This window comes from Chelon labrosus (genome assembly GCF_963514085.1).
Source record: "Chelon labrosus genome assembly, chromosome: 24".
Lineage (NCBI taxonomy): Eukaryota > Metazoa > Chordata > Actinopteri > Mugiliformes > Mugilidae > Chelon > Chelon labrosus.
In genome coordinates this window covers 8,786,147-8,802,169 of record NC_140357.1, presented here as the reverse complement: position 1 = coordinate 8,802,169, position 16,023 = coordinate 8,786,147, and the positions used below count along the sequence as shown (strand labels likewise).

The 16,023-nt window shown below is 43.2% G+C and overlaps 4 protein-coding genes across 4 annotated transcripts; all 4 read right to left on the bottom strand.

Moving 5' to 3' along the window:
- Positions 1-1,209: 1,209 nt before the first annotated feature.
- Positions 1,210-4,469, bottom strand: LOC311509125 (claudin-10-like). The gene is made up of 5 exons (XM_084574184.1): positions 3,458-4,469; positions 3,180-3,341; positions 3,007-3,088; positions 2,815-2,922; positions 1,210-2,728 (listed from the first exon to the last, which is right to left on the bottom strand). The coding sequence occupies exons 1-5, from the start codon at positions 3,687-3,689 to the stop codon at positions 2,542-2,544; spliced, it is 771 nt and encodes a 256-aa protein (XP_084430310.1). The 5' UTR covers positions 3,690-4,469; the 3' UTR covers positions 1,210-2,541.
- A 296-nt stretch (positions 4,470-4,765) lies between these two features.
- Positions 4,766-6,185, bottom strand: LOC311509102 (claudin-10-like; the record flags this gene model as incomplete). The annotated part of the gene is made up of 5 exons (XM_084574154.1): positions 4,766-4,951; positions 5,029-5,116; positions 5,237-5,398; positions 5,482-5,621; positions 6,094-6,185. 5 exons carry the CDS (start codon positions 6,183-6,185, stop codon positions 4,822-4,824), a joined length of 612 nt encoding a protein of 203 aa, XP_084430280.1. The 3' UTR covers positions 4,766-4,821.
- A 302-nt stretch (positions 6,186-6,487) lies between these two features.
- Positions 6,488-8,584, bottom strand: LOC311509539 (claudin-10-like; the record flags this gene model as incomplete). The annotated part of the gene is made up of 5 exons (XM_084574777.1): positions 8,328-8,584; positions 8,079-8,240; positions 7,723-7,804; positions 7,529-7,642; positions 6,488-6,929 (listed from the first exon to the last, which is right to left on the bottom strand). Exons 1-5 carry the CDS (start codon positions 8,557-8,559, stop codon positions 6,488-6,490), a joined length of 1,032 nt encoding a protein of 343 aa, XP_084430903.1. The 5' UTR covers positions 8,560-8,584.
- Positions 8,585-11,118: 2,534 nt separating this feature from the next.
- cldn10a (claudin 10a) lies at positions 11,119-13,939 on the bottom strand. The gene is made up of 5 exons (XM_084574437.1): positions 13,693-13,939; positions 12,734-12,895; positions 12,560-12,641; positions 12,361-12,465; positions 11,119-11,705 (listed from the first exon to the last, which is right to left on the bottom strand). Exons 1-5 carry the CDS (start codon positions 13,910-13,912, stop codon positions 11,576-11,578), a joined length of 699 nt encoding a protein of 232 aa, XP_084430563.1. The 5' UTR covers positions 13,913-13,939; the 3' UTR covers positions 11,119-11,575.
- Positions 13,940-16,023: the final 2,084 nt, after the last annotated feature.

Below are 16,023 nucleotides of genomic sequence, written 5' to 3'. Positions count from 1 at the left end.
AAGTATCTAAAATGAAGGAGTAACTAAAAAAAAGTAACTAAAATTTCAAAGTAACTGAAAAAGTAACTGCAACAACCTTTAACAATCCTATTTTAGGGACATTTTTTTGTATCTTTTTTCGGTGTTCACTTTCCCTACCACCTTAATATGAATTTAACGCCGACCTCTTGCCGATCAAAATGCCTCCAAAAGCCAAACCACCTATACTGCCATGGTGTAACTTAGAGGCGCAGTCATGTGTTTCATCTTCCCTAACTGCTTTACTTACCTCTTCTATTCCATCCAGCCTCTCTGACTTTACAAGTAATTAAGTGGTTCACTCCACACTTTGGTATCAGTTTAGGAGGCACTTTAAATTTAAGTCAGCATCTACTTTAGCTCCCTTGCTGAAAAATAATTAATTTCGACCTGCATTGACAGATTCAACCTTTTTTGCATGGCACAATAAAGGCCTGAAATGTTTTAAAGACCTTTATAAGGATGGTATCTTTTGTAGCTTTACAGATTTGTCAGGAGAATTTCATCTTTCACCCTCTCATCTTTTTCGACATTTTCAAAGTAGACACTGAGCTAAAGCTTTGTTTCCAGTTTTTCCTTCCTCACCACAGAGTCTACAGTGGGAGGAGCTTCTAAACCACGACCCACTTCAGAAGTCACTCATTTCTAAAGTTCACAATGAAATTCTGTCTTTTGATTGCTCACCAGTTACTAAAGTCAAGGCCGCATGGGAACAAGAACTAACAATGACAAAAGTAACTAGAAAAGTAACTAAAATCTCAAAGTAACTAGATTACGTTCCACTTTGAGATTTTACTTTTTTAGTTACTCCTTACTTTGTTACTTTTTTAGTTACCTTGAGATTTTAGTTACTTTTTCAGTTACTTGTGACAAATGGAGCCGTTAGATGTGACTTTGTATAGAAAGTATTTATACAAGCAATAAAAGACTTCTTTGGGGAAACTTAACCAACAAATGACTAATTTATTACAGTTTTTCAAGCTACAACTCTCTGCACGCTGTTAATATTTACATTTTTTACATGATCAACTCAACTAATAGTATGCAAACCGGACAAATATGATTGTTTCATACAGGGGACAACACAAATTTGAGAATAACTTAAAAAAGGAACTGTTCAAACTTGCAGTAAAGTGTCAATTTACAGTGGAAATAACAACATGCATTAGACACAAACATTACATTAGTATAAACTGTAGGATTAGAGGCTTTGGTTTTAAAAAGGGGTTAAAAATGTTTTGTCATTGTCGTCTTATCAATCACAGTGGTTCCTTTATATAGTAAGAGTGATTACAGAAAATATAACTCTTTATCTAACATTTACAGCTGCTATACCTCATGTTAGCCCTGCCACCCACAGCTATCTCAATATCAGTGCTTCATTCATGTTTAAACAGTTTTTTATTGGCTGTAACAACTGCAACGACCTTCTCTTCTGATAGTTTTGTCCTCCTTGAATATCACTGACTTTGGATATAGTGCACAGAGGCGGCAGGATGAGTCTACAACCTCAGCTTTTGTTTTATTTTTTGAGTTTGAGCACCACCACCTTGTGGCACCTCAGAGCAGTTACAGCGCCGGGAATGTGCCTTAAATACAATATATATTGTAATGAAGACGGTGCGGATGTGAAAGGGCAGGGAATATTTAGGGATGAATGCGATTTTTGGGTTGAATAGTTTGTATTCCTTCTAAAAATAAAAAGGTTGGTGATCTCTAATTGAAGCGATTGCTCGATTACATATGAATACAGAAACCAGAAATAACACCACCCTGACGAATCGATTTGTAAACAAATATTTATCACGTTATCAATAGGTTCACTTGTGTAGAAAAACTTTAAGCATGCTTCAAAAATGCAGAAAGGAATCAAAAGACGTCTGACGCTTCCTAATAACAGACAAAAATGGCAATAAATACAAAAAAAAAACACATCAAACCTCAAAAGATCACAAAATATGATTATAGAATTTGTGTTTCCGGACATTTAACCTCATTTAACGATCAGTTAGGCATTTTAAGGTGTGCTCATATTTGTTTTTCTTGCTGTAATTCTGCCTTCAAATGGAACTTATTGTTAAAACGTAAGTAGTTATGTACACAAAACGCTCAGGTTGCCTGGAAGTCATGAGAACAACGATGGCTGCGCAACTTTTAAAAGCCAGTCGAGGCTAATAGTTTTATAAGCTGACAACCAGGTAACTCAATAGAACAACTCGTGACCTCTAAAATTTCCAATTAGGACGTTGTGAATACCACAAGAGGGCGCTGGACCCCATTTGAAGGCGGCATAAATTAGGTGAAAAGATAGAAGTCACTCTCTGTCCAGTCAAGATTGAGCTAGAATCAAGATGATTAGCATAACAAAGGCTAAACACCTAGCCTTATGCTAAGCTAAGCTAAACTAATCCCACTGCTGGCTCATGAGAGTGGTGTCAATCTTCTCATCCCGTTCTCATCAAGAAAGTGAATTCGGATATTATTCCCCCAGAGCGTTTAACTATGCCTAGTTCCCCCTCTGGCTCAGACGAAGCTGTCCCGACTGAAGGTTCTTCCGGTCTTCGTGGTGGCTCTGGTCGCTCTGCTCTTCCTGCCTTCGTAAAACAGCGGCGGGCCCAGAGCGACTCTGGAGGAGTTGGCCGGCATCATGTAGGTCCGCCTGGTACGGGCCGTGGCGTAAGAAGCTGGCCTCCTTGGCCTTTCCGAAGAGCTTATACAGTTGAAAGAGGGAAGTTATTTTACTACTTAAGCAGTTAGAGGTTTGAAATACAGAAACATTAAATATTATATATTTACCTTGATGGCAGGCCTTCTTTTCCAGAGAAGTAACCCATCACCGCGCCTCCAGAGAGGAGAAGAACAGTGCCTCCAAAGCCAACGAAAACTCCCGCTCCAATTTCAAATCTGACCAGCGAACATGAAGGTACATCAGTCTGTCTTCTTTAAATGTCACATTGTTTTAGGTCATGCTGCTTTAAAGGTACTCACTTCTGTTCCCTGAAACTTGGATCCAGGTATTCTCTTACGACTTTGTTGGTCCACCACGTGTAGGTGATCAAACCGCAGCACCCTGCCAGAAAATATCACACACTGTAAACATCCCCCCTTTTTTTATATACATAATTTAGGTTTAATGTAATGAAGTATTTAAATGTTTTTACCTGAAACCAGGTAGGTTATGGCGCCAGCGAAGGTCACCCTCGCGTTGGCGAGCTCCGACCCGCCTATTTTAGTGCATTTCATCCCTATGAGTGTGAGGACGCCTCCGAAGAAGCCAGTGATGACGGCACAGACGGCCAAGGCTCTGCAGACGTGCAGGTACGCTGCAAGACAACAGAGGCAAGGGTAAACAGTAAATACAATTCTCCACCTAAATGTGTTTAGTTTAGCACAAATATTGTAGAAATGTTGGTATTTAGAAGCAAGTTGAATGTCCTACTAGGAAGGCCGAGCATGGAGGGGTAGTCCTTGCAGTCGGACACGCCGGTGGTGTCCGAGATGCAGTCCTTCCACAGGTTGGAGTAGTAGTTGGAGGTGGTCAGCACGATGCTGCCCACCTCGGAGAAGGTCCAGTACTCCGTGGGAAGAGTGGAACACACCAGGATCCAGCCGCACAGGCAGGTCACGAAGCAGCCGATCTCCATGTACATCACCACCGTCCTGTACTTCATGGTGAGTTCTGGTCCTCGAGGAAACAACGGAGCTGAGAAACTGGCAACCTCTCGCTGTGAGAAACTGGTCTGAGCTCTGGATGTTTGGCTTGTGTTTCGTCTTATCTTTTAGATAGTTTTGTCCAGTAAGCATCCTTGGTGTTCCCAGAAGGCGCACTTTGCTGAATCATGCTACCACTCTCGTTAACCCTTCCGCTTCCACGTTGTTCCCACATTCTCTAATATGCCAAACATGAAAATATAATAATTACGTAAATCGTTATTTACTGATTTTTACTGATTTATCCCTTATGGAAAAGTAAGCCACATACAGGATGTCATTTGCCTCAAACTAAAACTATCTGGGGGACCCCAAAGATGACATTCATTCATCTTCTGTAACCGCTTGTCCTGTTAAGGGTCGTGGGGTCTGCTGGAGCCTATCCCAGCTGTCACTGGGCGAGAGGCGGGGTACACCCTGGACAGTGGGCTAACACAGAGAGACAGACAACCATTCACACTCACACCTACAGCCAATTTACAATCAGCAATTAACCTATCAAGCATTTCTTTGGACGGTGGGAGGAAGCCAGAGTCCTAAAGACAACATTTACGTCATTTTATTTTTGACAATGGTTTAACTCAGTGACTTGTCTGAGTTTAAAGATTTCAGAAAGATTCCAGGGGCCAGCACCTCCTTGCAAAACGCTGAGATGGAAAAGTAATGACAGAAGGTGGAAACCATTCATTTTCAACAATTTATTTTTCATGAATGTGTTGCTGATTTGGTTATACTGACACTAGGTTAGTTCTTATAAACATATGTTCCAGACAGTTTTAGTTTTGAGCCTCATTTTTTACAAATTAATACATAAAAAAACAAAATTAAACGCATGCTTTGGGATTTTTTTTTTAACTTCCTCAGGTTTTACGTAAGCAGACGCTGTTTATTTAATGCATGTTACACAATGACAACAGAAGCCATCTTGTACGAAGAAGAAGAAACCCTTGACCTCTTTGACGACCTGTAAGTGTGTTTACTTCCCCGCATCGCCTCTCTGATTTCATCTCTCTCTCTGGCGGAGGGAACCGTGAAATGTCTGCTGGAGGGAGAACATCCAGTCAGAGACTTTTATCTCAGACCTTTTCAGAATTAAAATAGGAAGCAAACGAACCTGGTGGGAGGGTTACGTCTCCATGCTGTGGCACAGTGAACTGTACAGCCAAGTAAAATGAGTAAACACCCCACTAGGCCGAGGTACAGGGGGGGTCCAATCTCATAGCTGAGGAGATAAAAAAAAAAAAAAAGGGTCTTTCATGTATTCTCATGTACTTGGGCTATTTAAAGACAACACATTACCTCAGCTTTGATGGATCTGCTTTGCTGTGTAAAAAAACTGCAACCACTCTATTTATATATAAACAGTAACCAGCCACGTCTGACGCGCCTGCATGAGGGAAAGTTGGTGACACAAGGAGGAGGGCGGGAGAGAAAACCAGTTAGTAGAGAGTTGCTGCTCCTTCTTACATAACAGCTGTTCGTACATGTAAACAAACTGCAAACTCACAGCCGACCAGGTGGAAAGCACACGCCGCTATCAACGTCCTGTCTTTGCTCGCGCGGTCTCCCCCGACGCGCGTGCACTCCATCCCGAAAAATGTGAGGACGGCGCCGAGGAGGCCGAGGCAGAGGCCGGCGAGCAGCAGGCCCCTGACTGCCTGGATGTACTCTGGAAAAATCGAGTCATGGCGTATAAAAAATAAATAGTCACGACCACGGGGGAGGTCGGTTGATTCTCATTATCAGACCCACCTTTGACCGTCCACAGCACCCCGAAGTCCACGCAGTTCACCAGAGCGGTGGAGTCCTCGTAGCAGTCCCTCCACAGGTTAGACCAGTACCAGGCTGCCTCCACCACAGAGGAACCCCCTTGACCCCCCAGTTGGGCCACCCTCCAGTAAGGAAACACACATGAAACGTGATAATCCATGAAGAGACGGAAGCAGCTACTAAATTTCCCTTCTACATCTTACATGTCTTCATATTTTAACCCTCTGAAGCCTGACATTTAAAATAATACTCAGGTAATTCTATTATTTTGAAACTGAACTGTATATACAAACTGGAAAGGAAATTGATCACCATGTCCACATAGGATTATAGTTTTGTATCGTATTTAATGCATTTTATTTTATTTCCCAAAGCATTACCTTCAGTACCTTTTTATAATTGTAGGAAAAACAGTTTTAGTTCTTGCTCAGGCAAAACAACAATTGTTCCTTTAAGAAGAAGTCCTTCACTATTTGAGTTTAATTTTCTTGCTCCTGCTTTAAACTACTTGCTTTTCATTGTGTGAAATTTCCCTGTATTTCCTTCTCCAGATCCACCAGATTGACGCCTCTGTTCAGACTCATATTTGCCTACCTCCAGTGGTCCATGGCAAGGGTGCAGCCCACCAAGCCCCAGCCCAGCAAGGAGAGCAGCAGGCCCAAAATCTGAGCCGGTCTCTTCCACATCCCTTCTTTGTTCCGGGTAGGAGATGCTTTAACTGTAAAGATCTGCTAACTAAACTTAATACTGAGCTTCCTTGGACATTGTAGTGCCTTAACCTGCTGCTGCTGCTGCTGCTGCTGTGTGAGTGAAGCTGAATAACAGCAAAGACTCTGTTTACTGTCAACCAGACCTTTTATTTGTTGTCTGAAAGGTTACAGGCACACAGTTCTAGTAGGTTTAGAGATTTGTGAAAGATTTTATACATACAAAAGTGGGTTTTTATTCATTCAAAACATACAACTGATACAAGTCCTTCACTTATTGTTCAAATAAAAGAGTTTTTGATGAACGGTGTTGTCTCGCTCCTCGAACTGCCCGACAGTGAGGATCCCGTCCGGCTGCTGCTTCTGCTGCTGCTTCTGCTGCTGCGGCCGCCGCCGCTCCTCGCCTCCGATAAAGCTGACAGGCTGGACCTCGACGAGAGGCCGGACACCGACCCGGATCCCGACTGGGACCCGGCGGACCTCGCAGACGGGCTGGTGCGGCCCGTCTTCGCCGACCGGCCCGATTTGGACGTGCGTCCGGACTTGGAGGAGATGTCAGACACGTCGGTGCGCGAGGACCGGGAGGACCGGGAGGACTGGGAGGACCGGGAGGACAGCTCGGACACCGACGAGAGTTTGGTCTTGGAGGTGATCTTTGACACTGTGGACAGAGCTGTGGTGGACTTGTTTTGCTCAGGGTCTGGAGGTGCTTGGATGATTATCCTAAAAAGAAACAGAGAGAAACAGATGACAAACCTGCAGAATTTTAAATATCAGAAGTCATGAGTCACCCCCTTCTACACTCTCATAGTTTAACATCAGGCTGCAATCAGTCCACCATTTTGGTTCAGACTGAAATTTAATATCCAGCTTGAAATCTGGGCCAGACATCCATAAACCCCCTGATTGTGCTTTATAAAACGCTGGTGGGGTGAAGTGTAAAGATGAAAACTTGTGTTTAAAGAAAAAAAAACACACAGCTGCTCAGCATCAGCATGGCTGTGTGTACTCGTAGCACCTTCTCGTGCCAAACTGATCCATGTTTTTATTTATTTCTTCCCTTAAAGCTCATAAAACACCAGACTTCTCTTTGTTTACACCAGTAGCTGGAGGGTTATGCTGCACACTGAGGAGTAAGTGCTCCCACAGTCAACATCCGCACACTCCCACCTCTCACCAAAGTTTCGTGGATAACAAGCCTCTCCGCTCGAGCTCAAGTGCAGCACTTGTGGCATTTATTGAGGAAGTGGGCCGCAGAGCTATTTATCTTCTTCCGCTGACATGTGACATCAACGAGAACAACAACATGTGCCGGCACTCACGTGTCCTCTCCTCCGCAGAGCGGCTTGCACACCGACCACACGTAGAACAAACCGCCGGTCGCGTGAAAGGCCGAGCCCACCCAGCCCAGGAACAGGGGGGTGCCGAGGTCATACCTGTCGGTGTCGAACCAGAGACACTGTGAGATTTTAGTTCTTTTAAAAGCAGTTATTTTTTAAACAAGCTGAGAACGTACTTGAGTCCATCAAATTCAGGGTTGAAATATTCCACCGAGACATACTGAGCATAGACGGCGTACCCACTTGTGGACAGAAAACCTGAAGAAAGAAGAAGTTAACTTTACATGCTGATAACATAGTAAGTATTTAGTACTATTTTCTCAGCTATACAAGTTCAAAGAAGCCAGAAAATAGTATAATTTAAAACCTAAACCAGAACGGTCGTTTACCATTGATCTATCTCATAAATCAGTGTATTTTAACTTCAAAGGCTAAACAGACCAAATGGAGCATATCACATTGAAGCTGAGACATTTAATTGGATGATCTATCTATAAAAAAGCCACAAAAGTTATTAAAACTAGATATTTACCACTGATGATGTGGCACCATCCCCCTGCGTAGATCTTCTTGTACTTTGACCGGTCTTTTCCCCCAATGAAGGTGCACTCCATGCCCATCAGACTGAGTACGAACCCCAGCATGCCCAGGGAAAGACCTCCCATCAACAGGCCTCGCACAATCTGAATGCTGCCTGCGATCACACAGAAGGACGGAAAGACTTTTAAGACAGGGGCCGATTGGATCAGCAAGAAAAGCAGAGCTTAAAACATTAACGTACCCTCCACAGACCAGAGCACGGGGTAGTCGTAACAGTTGCTGACGGCCGTCGAATCCGTAAAACAGGATCTCCACAGGCTGGACCAGTACCAGGCCACCTTGATGATGGACGAGCCCCCCATGCCCCCGATGGAGGTGATCTTCCAGCCTTCCATGGCCATAGTGCAGGCCACGAAGATCCAGCCCAGCACCGTCAAGAGGAACCCCCAGATCTGGACCACTCGGATCTTCATCTCCGAACGCTTTCCGTGAGTGGATCTCTATCTAGATTTCCGCCCTAGAATTTCTCAAACTTAAATATTAATCCTTTACAATCCAATCTGTCACCCCGCAGAAGCTACGTTCATCCAGACCAACAGACGTCCACTTTCTCAAACAGATGTCAAGGTGGACTCCTACTCGGCTGCTCTTCTCTGGAAAAAAAAAAAAAAAAAAGGACAGGTACAAAGCAGAGGTGTAGTGTTGTTTTCCTGGTATTTCTGTAACATGTGGGTGAGAGACAACAGTCGCTCAGGTTCCCATGAGCCACAGCTTGTCATGTTTGAATCTAGACTGAAAGTGCTCACCTCAGCACGCATCTCAGATTACTGGACACTTCATTCCCGTGTTGGAAATGCTTCAAAAAGCAGTGTTGTTGAATGGCTGGCCATGATGTTTCACCACAGTTTAAAACTAAATGATAAATGACACTGAAGAAATAAATGATAACGAATAAGAATTAATGCCTAATAAGGGGTTATGCAAGTAATTTTTTGTTGGTTGACATTTGGTGAACTAAAGGGAGACTAGATTAAGAAAAATTGATCCTGACGTAGCCTAGATAGCTTAAGTTTTGGTCCCTCTTTTCGGACTCCAACATCTCCACAGAGTCCCTGCATCCTATCCACAGTATATCTCTCAAAAGAATGTTGGTGGTCCACTTGGAAAAAACTTTAACGGCGGAGTCAGAGCATCTGTGGTTTCAGTAATGTTTCAAGTGTGTTACGGGCAAGATTCAACATCCCGGGCTGCACAAAGCTGTAGTTCCTTTAATGGCCACTTGAGGGTGACTCCGAAAGAGAGTCGTTTTTTGTACCAGGCATGTTTACTTGTAAAGTTGGACATTTTTACAAGACGGTCTGTTCGGTTTGGGATTTTGGTGCAAGCCTCTAGAGGCAATAGGAGGAACTGCAGCATTGCTTCAAATGCTAGCTTTTTAAAGCTTGATCAATACTGCAAGCGAAAAGTTACTCATACTCGTACTCAAGCTCATTTTGACGTTTTGATTTTGTAATATGCAGGAAGAATGGGATATAAACCTAAGCTTCATGTGTAAAAGTAGATTTAAACTGGGATTTTAACTTTAAACTTACTTATTTAACATGTTCTTTTAAATACAGCATCATAGATGTCCAGCTCTGTCCCAGTGTATATTTCTTCATCGCTGACCTTTACGCGTTCCTTGAAATATGCAATAACGCTGCAGCCAGGACCTAAGCCGCTTGAAGCATCGTTCTGAACGTCGCCTCGGGCTTTAAGCTGCGAGTTATTAGCAATTTTGCCCCGGACCTCACTATGCTGCGGGTCCCGTAATCGCAGCGTAGCGTCTTTGTGCCGTTCTAATTAGAGTTAAAGCTGAGGTAATGAGAGTTTCCAGGGAGTGATGAATGTTCTGTCGGCGGGGATGAAACAGCTCCTCTTTGTTCCTCGGTCCTCTTGGATTATGACAAAGTTATTGGCAGAGATGAGGAGATATTGGAAACGCTGGAGGGCCTGGGGGACCTTGATTTGTTTGGTGCGGGTGGCTTGAATTAGCTTTAATTAGCATGACACTAAAAAAGAAACAAATAAAAGAAGAGAACACTCATAAATTGAATTAAATTCAAGCTGAAGGGACAGAGTCTGAACTACTGTGAAGATGGGTGAACCATTAAACGTGCTTTAACACTGCTCTCTGGTGGTGTGTCCGCAGAGATCCATCCCTCTGTTGCTGTCAAAACGACCCGTCAGAGCTCATCAAATATGTAAGTCGCCGGTTCACGATCATTGTTGCTTGCAGTGCCTTAAAACAAAGCAAAGCCTTCTTGTAAGATCTTGTCAACGTTCTCGCATTTTTAAGAAACAGTCAGATTATTCAGGCACGTGTAGTCATGTCAGTTCTTCCCCTTAATTTGTAAAACTTTACAAAGCAAAGGCAAGACCTGACATGATTTTGCAAGAAGAAAATAAACTAAACAGTCCAAAAAATAAACTTTTATTTGTGCATCAGAATGTAGAATTTAAATTTCTATACAGGTGCAATGCTGATTAAGTCGATTATACACAGAGATACAATGGAACCTGTATGTGAAGTAAATTATTATATAAAGGGGTGGTTTTAGCATCACCAAGTGCAGACATTACACAACACAATGCCACCGTTCTGCAAAAGCCCCGGACACCTGACACTTGTTTACGGATGCGAGGCAGCGAAAAAGCACAGGGCAACTGCACCCTGCCAGCTGGTTCAAGTATCCCACCTCTGGGCCAAGAGGATTTTTTTTGTTTTTTTTTTGCGTAACACAGCCCGGGGTTCCTATTGATAATAATTCCCAGGTGGAGATGGATGGCCGATAGGAGGGGTAGCCTCCGGTGGGGCTTTCTAGATCTGCACAGACATCTCTGGGGTCAGACGTGACCTAGCGACCCTTGGAGATCACACCAGTCTTGACCAGGAAAAGTAGAAAAGACCTTTATGCAATCATTGAGTCTCTATTTCCCGAGGAAGAATTACATCACAGATACCCAAAGCAAAAGCTGATTTATCCTTATAATACAAACCGTTATAAAAATGCACATTTATTCATATAACATGACCCGTAGCAGTAATTTCATGCTAAATGCTACTTGTAGTTAGCGTAATCAGTGTAATATGAGCTAGTTTTAATGGAAGAACTCTGAGTCACTGGTTATGAAACACAGATTTAATGTGTGCAGCTTGTTGAAGGTGACCGGAGAGTTTGAACATCACTTTGTGCCAAATTAAATTTCCAGCCCTAAAGGAAAAAAATAAAAAAAGAAGCTTATCTTTTATTTATGAGCCAGTGACAGGAAAGACCAAATAAGGAGACATATTTATTCAAAGAGGAATCATGCAACTTTAAGTCAATAGAATATGTAAACTGTCACACAAAGTATTTGTTTTTCCAGACCATTATTTTCTTTCGGTTCATTGATGGAGATCCTGTCCTTGTCTTTTACCGAGTCAGATTGAAATGGCCGCGATAAATTTCACACGTAGGCGTTTCTCCCAAACTGTCGCGGCGGCTCGCGCGGCTCCTTGCGCGGGTTGTCGGCCGCCTTGCTCTGTTTGTTGCGCGTTGTCGCAAAGGACGCAGCTCCACTGTACGAGTATTCAGCTCTGCAAAAAAATAAATAAAAAATGGTGAAAAAGCATGCTAACATTTGCTAATAAGCACATTTTGCACAAATTGCACAGCTCCCTTGCAAGCGACAAAAGATTTGGCTGAACTTTTTATCCCTGCATATTTAGATGGAGGTAAAGGGATCACTGAAGTCTCAAATTTTCAGCGAGCCTGGCTAAAAATACACTTCAGTCGTCACTTTTTTGCTGTAGGACAACAAACAGATCAAATAATTACAGATTTTTATATCAAAAGTACTAAATTCTGCAAAACATATGTCTTTTTGTTTCACAAGGGCACATTCGCCAGTCAAAAACAGAAAAATCTGCCTTTCTTTGCCCATGTCAAGGTGACATTGACTTCCACTTGGGTCCCTCTTACATGACTGCAACAAAGAAAACATTCAGACACAGCAACTAATCAAAATAATCAGACGACTTAGCCCGGTACGTTGTGCAATTACGTGACAAGATGTTGAGTGAGATTACTGCATGCTTTGGACCGCATCGCAGTTCAAGTAATTATTTAAATCGCCTGATTGAGTTAGCAACCTCGCCGCGAGTCTGTCCAAATCAGATTTACGCTAAATCTCATTTCGTCGATGACTGATGCGGACAACATAAAGCATGTCGGCAGAGCCAAACCGTTCACCTGATAGTGAAGCCTTCAGACAGGGAGAGGCAGAATATAAATCCTCCCAAGATGCACAGCACGGACCCAGACCAGCCAATGAAGAGAGCTGCTCCCAGCTCGAATCTGCAAAGGGGGAAAAATACAAGATGAACTGTAGAACATGACTTCTTTTCATCCAATTTAGATCTACTGTGTCTTTTTAATCCCCAATGCTTACTTCTGGGCAAAGAAGAGGGGGTCAAAGAAGTCAGTTGTGATCCTGTGAGCATATATGGAGCATGCAGTCAAGCAGCAGAGGCCTGTGGAGGGGAAACGAGCAGATTACAAATCAAATGTGGCTGGAACGCTTTTTCAATGAATCCAGACATGGAGTAGTTGTTTTTTTTTTTACCGCTGAGAATAAAGTGGAGGCCTGACAGGGCGGTGAGACGAGCCTTGGTGGTCTCCGAGCCTCCTATTTTTGTGCACTTCATCCCGACCAAGGCCAGGCTGGCGCCGAAGAAACCCAGACACACGGCGGCAATCATGAGGCCCCGACACACCTGGATGTAGGCTGCAATCAAGAATGAGAAGGACAATGAAGCACTGCCAGTGGCTCCAGATACAAGAAAGGATTCAAAGGAAATGTATTTACACTGATTATACACATTACAATTGGCTGGTGGAGAATTTTGCAGCTAAATAATTTATCTCAGACCAAGATTATAGCTAAAAAGAGAGTGAATACTTTGACTGACTTTGATTGTTTGGACTCAAACACGATGCCAGTATTGCTCTGTGTCTGCCAGATGTGCAAGTAAGCTGTTAGCTGTTTGCTAACGAGCTGTCTGCACCAGCTGAAAGGGTAATGTGAATGGTGTGTTGGTGAGTTTTTTCCTCCTCTCCCTCCAAATGACAAAATATTGAAGGTCTGAACTGTAAAGCGTTAATTTTAAGGATATCTTGGGAGTCTTTGGGGTCCTGACCCTTAGGTTGGGAGCTGCTGCCTGTTACAATAGATAAGCATGGTGTGAGTAATGGGAAGTAATGGGAAGTGACCTCTGTGAGACTGCATGACTTTCTCAGATTGCTCCATTCGGTCACATTAGGAGGTCGTTTACTGAAATATGCCTCTTGTGGCCTTTAGCTTTAAATGCGGTGGTTGTTTGTGGCCTCAAGCCAGAGTCAGAAACGTATCCAGTTCCAAATGCATTTTTGACAATGGCGGTCATTCATCCAAAAACAACAGGTGCATCAGTCAGATGGATATTCACAGATACCTAGCTCCTGACAAACGCACGTTAACGTAGCTGTGTTTCTGTCTCTGATACCAGAAAACCTGTTTGGTGGCCATCTGCGCCATGAACTCACCATCCAGAGCCAGCATTGATGGAAAGTCCTTGCAGTTGGACACGCCGGTGGAATCGGTCACGCACGTCTTCCACAAATTGGACCAGAAAGTAGCTGTGGTGATGACCGTGCCATCCACAGAAGACACCTTCCAGTAGTCTGTGGGCAGAGTGGACGACACCAGGATCCACCCGGAGATGGTCAGGAGGAAGGCGACGATCTCTGTTGCCATGTTGCCCATTTCCCCTCTGGATGTGGACAGGTAAGAGAAAGGTAAGAAAAAGAGAGGACGTGGGAGGGTTTGGTCCAGGGACAGAGCTTCTGCTTCTGCTTCACCCGCTCGGTCCGTCTCCAAGAAAGCAATATCGGCAGAGGCATGTTGGGTTTGAGCGCGCGGTGGTAGGTGGGGGGAGCCAGGATGCACGCACAAGTCATCACTCCTCACGGTGTTCATAGGGTCTGCAAGGGGATCTGCAGGGGACGGAAGTCTTTAATTGAAAGGATCTGAAAAGTTTTTGACAGAGAAGGGGGAAACATCAGATGAGGAACGGAGATAGGAGGGATTGCCTGGAGGAAAGGATGAATGAAATGGGTTATGTGTTCTTTTTTTTTGTGTTTGAGGTTTGGATATTTAGCACCTTGTCACAATGCTGCATGGAAAGCGGACTGAACAACTATTTATAATACAAATCGGTTCAGGTTTTACAGCGTTACAGCTCCATCAAGTGGAGGAAAGGAGGATGAATTGTACTTGTTGCTCTGTTCTCTGCTGGATATCCAAACATCCTGCCTTTTTAAGATGAGCTAAAGTTCCACTTTATTCATTTTTAAACTCAGTGGCATTCACCACCAATAATTATCTAAATCTAGGCATTGTTATTTACCTTTTTTTGTAGACATATCCCAATCTCTTGGTCTCTCCAGAGTGAAATATCTCAGCCCCTTTTCAAAAGACTGCCATGAAATTCTGTGATAGCTCTTGACCTGCAGAACTCACAGACCTGCAAGCATGGCTTCACACACTTAGCCTTGTTAAATGTTCAATACACTAAGAAAGCTTTAAGACGGAGACAGAACACGGGGAGGTTTTAAATCCGTTTGCAATCTCTTCTGTTGTCTTATTTCCACCAAAACCCTCCCCATTTGTGCTGGCAGTTGTCTTGCTGTCCACTAATGAAAAGTGTTTGTTGGTCTTTCACGTTCTCTGTGGTTTTTGTTTTTTTATATTTAATTCAACGGCACACTTAGTGATTAAGTTGACACAGCTCAGCTGTTAAGGCAGGATGATGATGATTTAGTGGCTTCTGATGGCGCCGAGCAGCTATTTCAATAACGTGATTGAACTTTGAGCTGAGGAGGGGGAGAGAGAGGATAACAAACAGGAAAATTAATATTAGCATCAGTTTTAAAAGTGAGTGGAAAGGCACACAAGTGAGAATATAGCACGAAGACGGACACAAATTCAATCATTTTTGCTGATTTATTATATTCATAATCCTGACTGCCCTGTTTTATCACAGGTTATTTGCAAGCAAGGGTTAGATCTGATCTGTTTGTAGAGAAAGATTGTTTCCCGGAGCGTGTATTTCTTTCCTCGTCCCTGATCTGTCTGATTGCGGGACACTTTTCTGGGGACATCAAACGGGCACAGGTTCAGGTACACGGTTAGTTCCCATAGCGAGCCTCCCAGGAAAAACTCAACCCAGGTGGTGTTAATGTCAGCAAACACTAGAGAGAAGGTGCTGAAAGCGCTGTTGCCGAACCTCTTGACAGTTGAAGCATCCATGTCGTATTTCCATGGGAGCAGTTGCCGGGCAATCTCAGAGGGGAGCTTAATCCAGTAAACCTGCTAATGAAAGGGAGGCAGCTGGAACAGGTTGTTATCTGCGTTTACCTGCTCATGACATTGCATTAATACCACGGATGCGATCATCTGATAATCTTAACCTTTTCACCTCCTGGAAAAGTAAAATCACAGAGTTTTTATTGTATAAGCAGCTACGCACTTTTATTTAGAAGTAAACACTAAAGTACTAATATTTCTACTCCTAATTGTTAATTATAGTCAGTAATATTTGCATGTAAGTAAATAGATTGGTAGCATCCTGGCTAACAAAGATTCAGATTTTAACCTGTTCAGCGGTGTACCCCAAAGCTCCATCCTAGGTCTTGTTTTATTTTCATTAAATGTGCTTACACTGGGTGCACCGTATCGTAAATAAGTGAATATTAAGATATTTCTGATGTAGTCCAGTCCAAATCTGTCTCCACAATGAACTTGACCATGGTCCCTTCTATTTGTTTTAGCTTTGAACACATTTCTACACATTATTTTTGCAGTAAAAATGAGCT

Excerpts from the sequence above, each read along its gene's own strand:
- LOC311509125 (XM_084574184.1), bottom strand. The coding sequence starts at position 3,689 with ATGAAGTACAGGACGGTGGTGATGTACATGGAGATCGGCTGCTTCGTG. Across the intron at positions 3,342-3,457 it reads CTCCATGCTCGGCCTTCCTA|CGTACCTGCACGTCTGCAGA; the intron begins GTAGGACATTCA and ends GTTGTCTTGCAG. Across the intron at positions 3,089-3,179 it reads CATAACCTACCTGGTTTCAG|GGTGCTGCGGTTTGATCACC; the intron begins GTAAAAACATTT and ends ATTTTCTGGCAG.
- cldn10a (XM_084574437.1), bottom strand. The coding sequence starts at position 13,912 with ATGGGCAACATGGCAACAGAGATCGTCGCCTTCCTCCTGACCATCTCC. Across the intron at positions 12,466-12,559 it reads CCCCTCTTCTTTGCCCAGAA|ATTCGAGCTGGGAGCAGCTC; the intron begins GTAAGCATTGGG and ends CCCCCTTTGCAG. Across the intron at positions 11,706-12,360 it reads TCTGAAGGCTTCACTATCAG|AGCTGAATACTCGTACAGTG; the intron begins GTGAACGGTTTG and ends ATTTTTTTGCAG.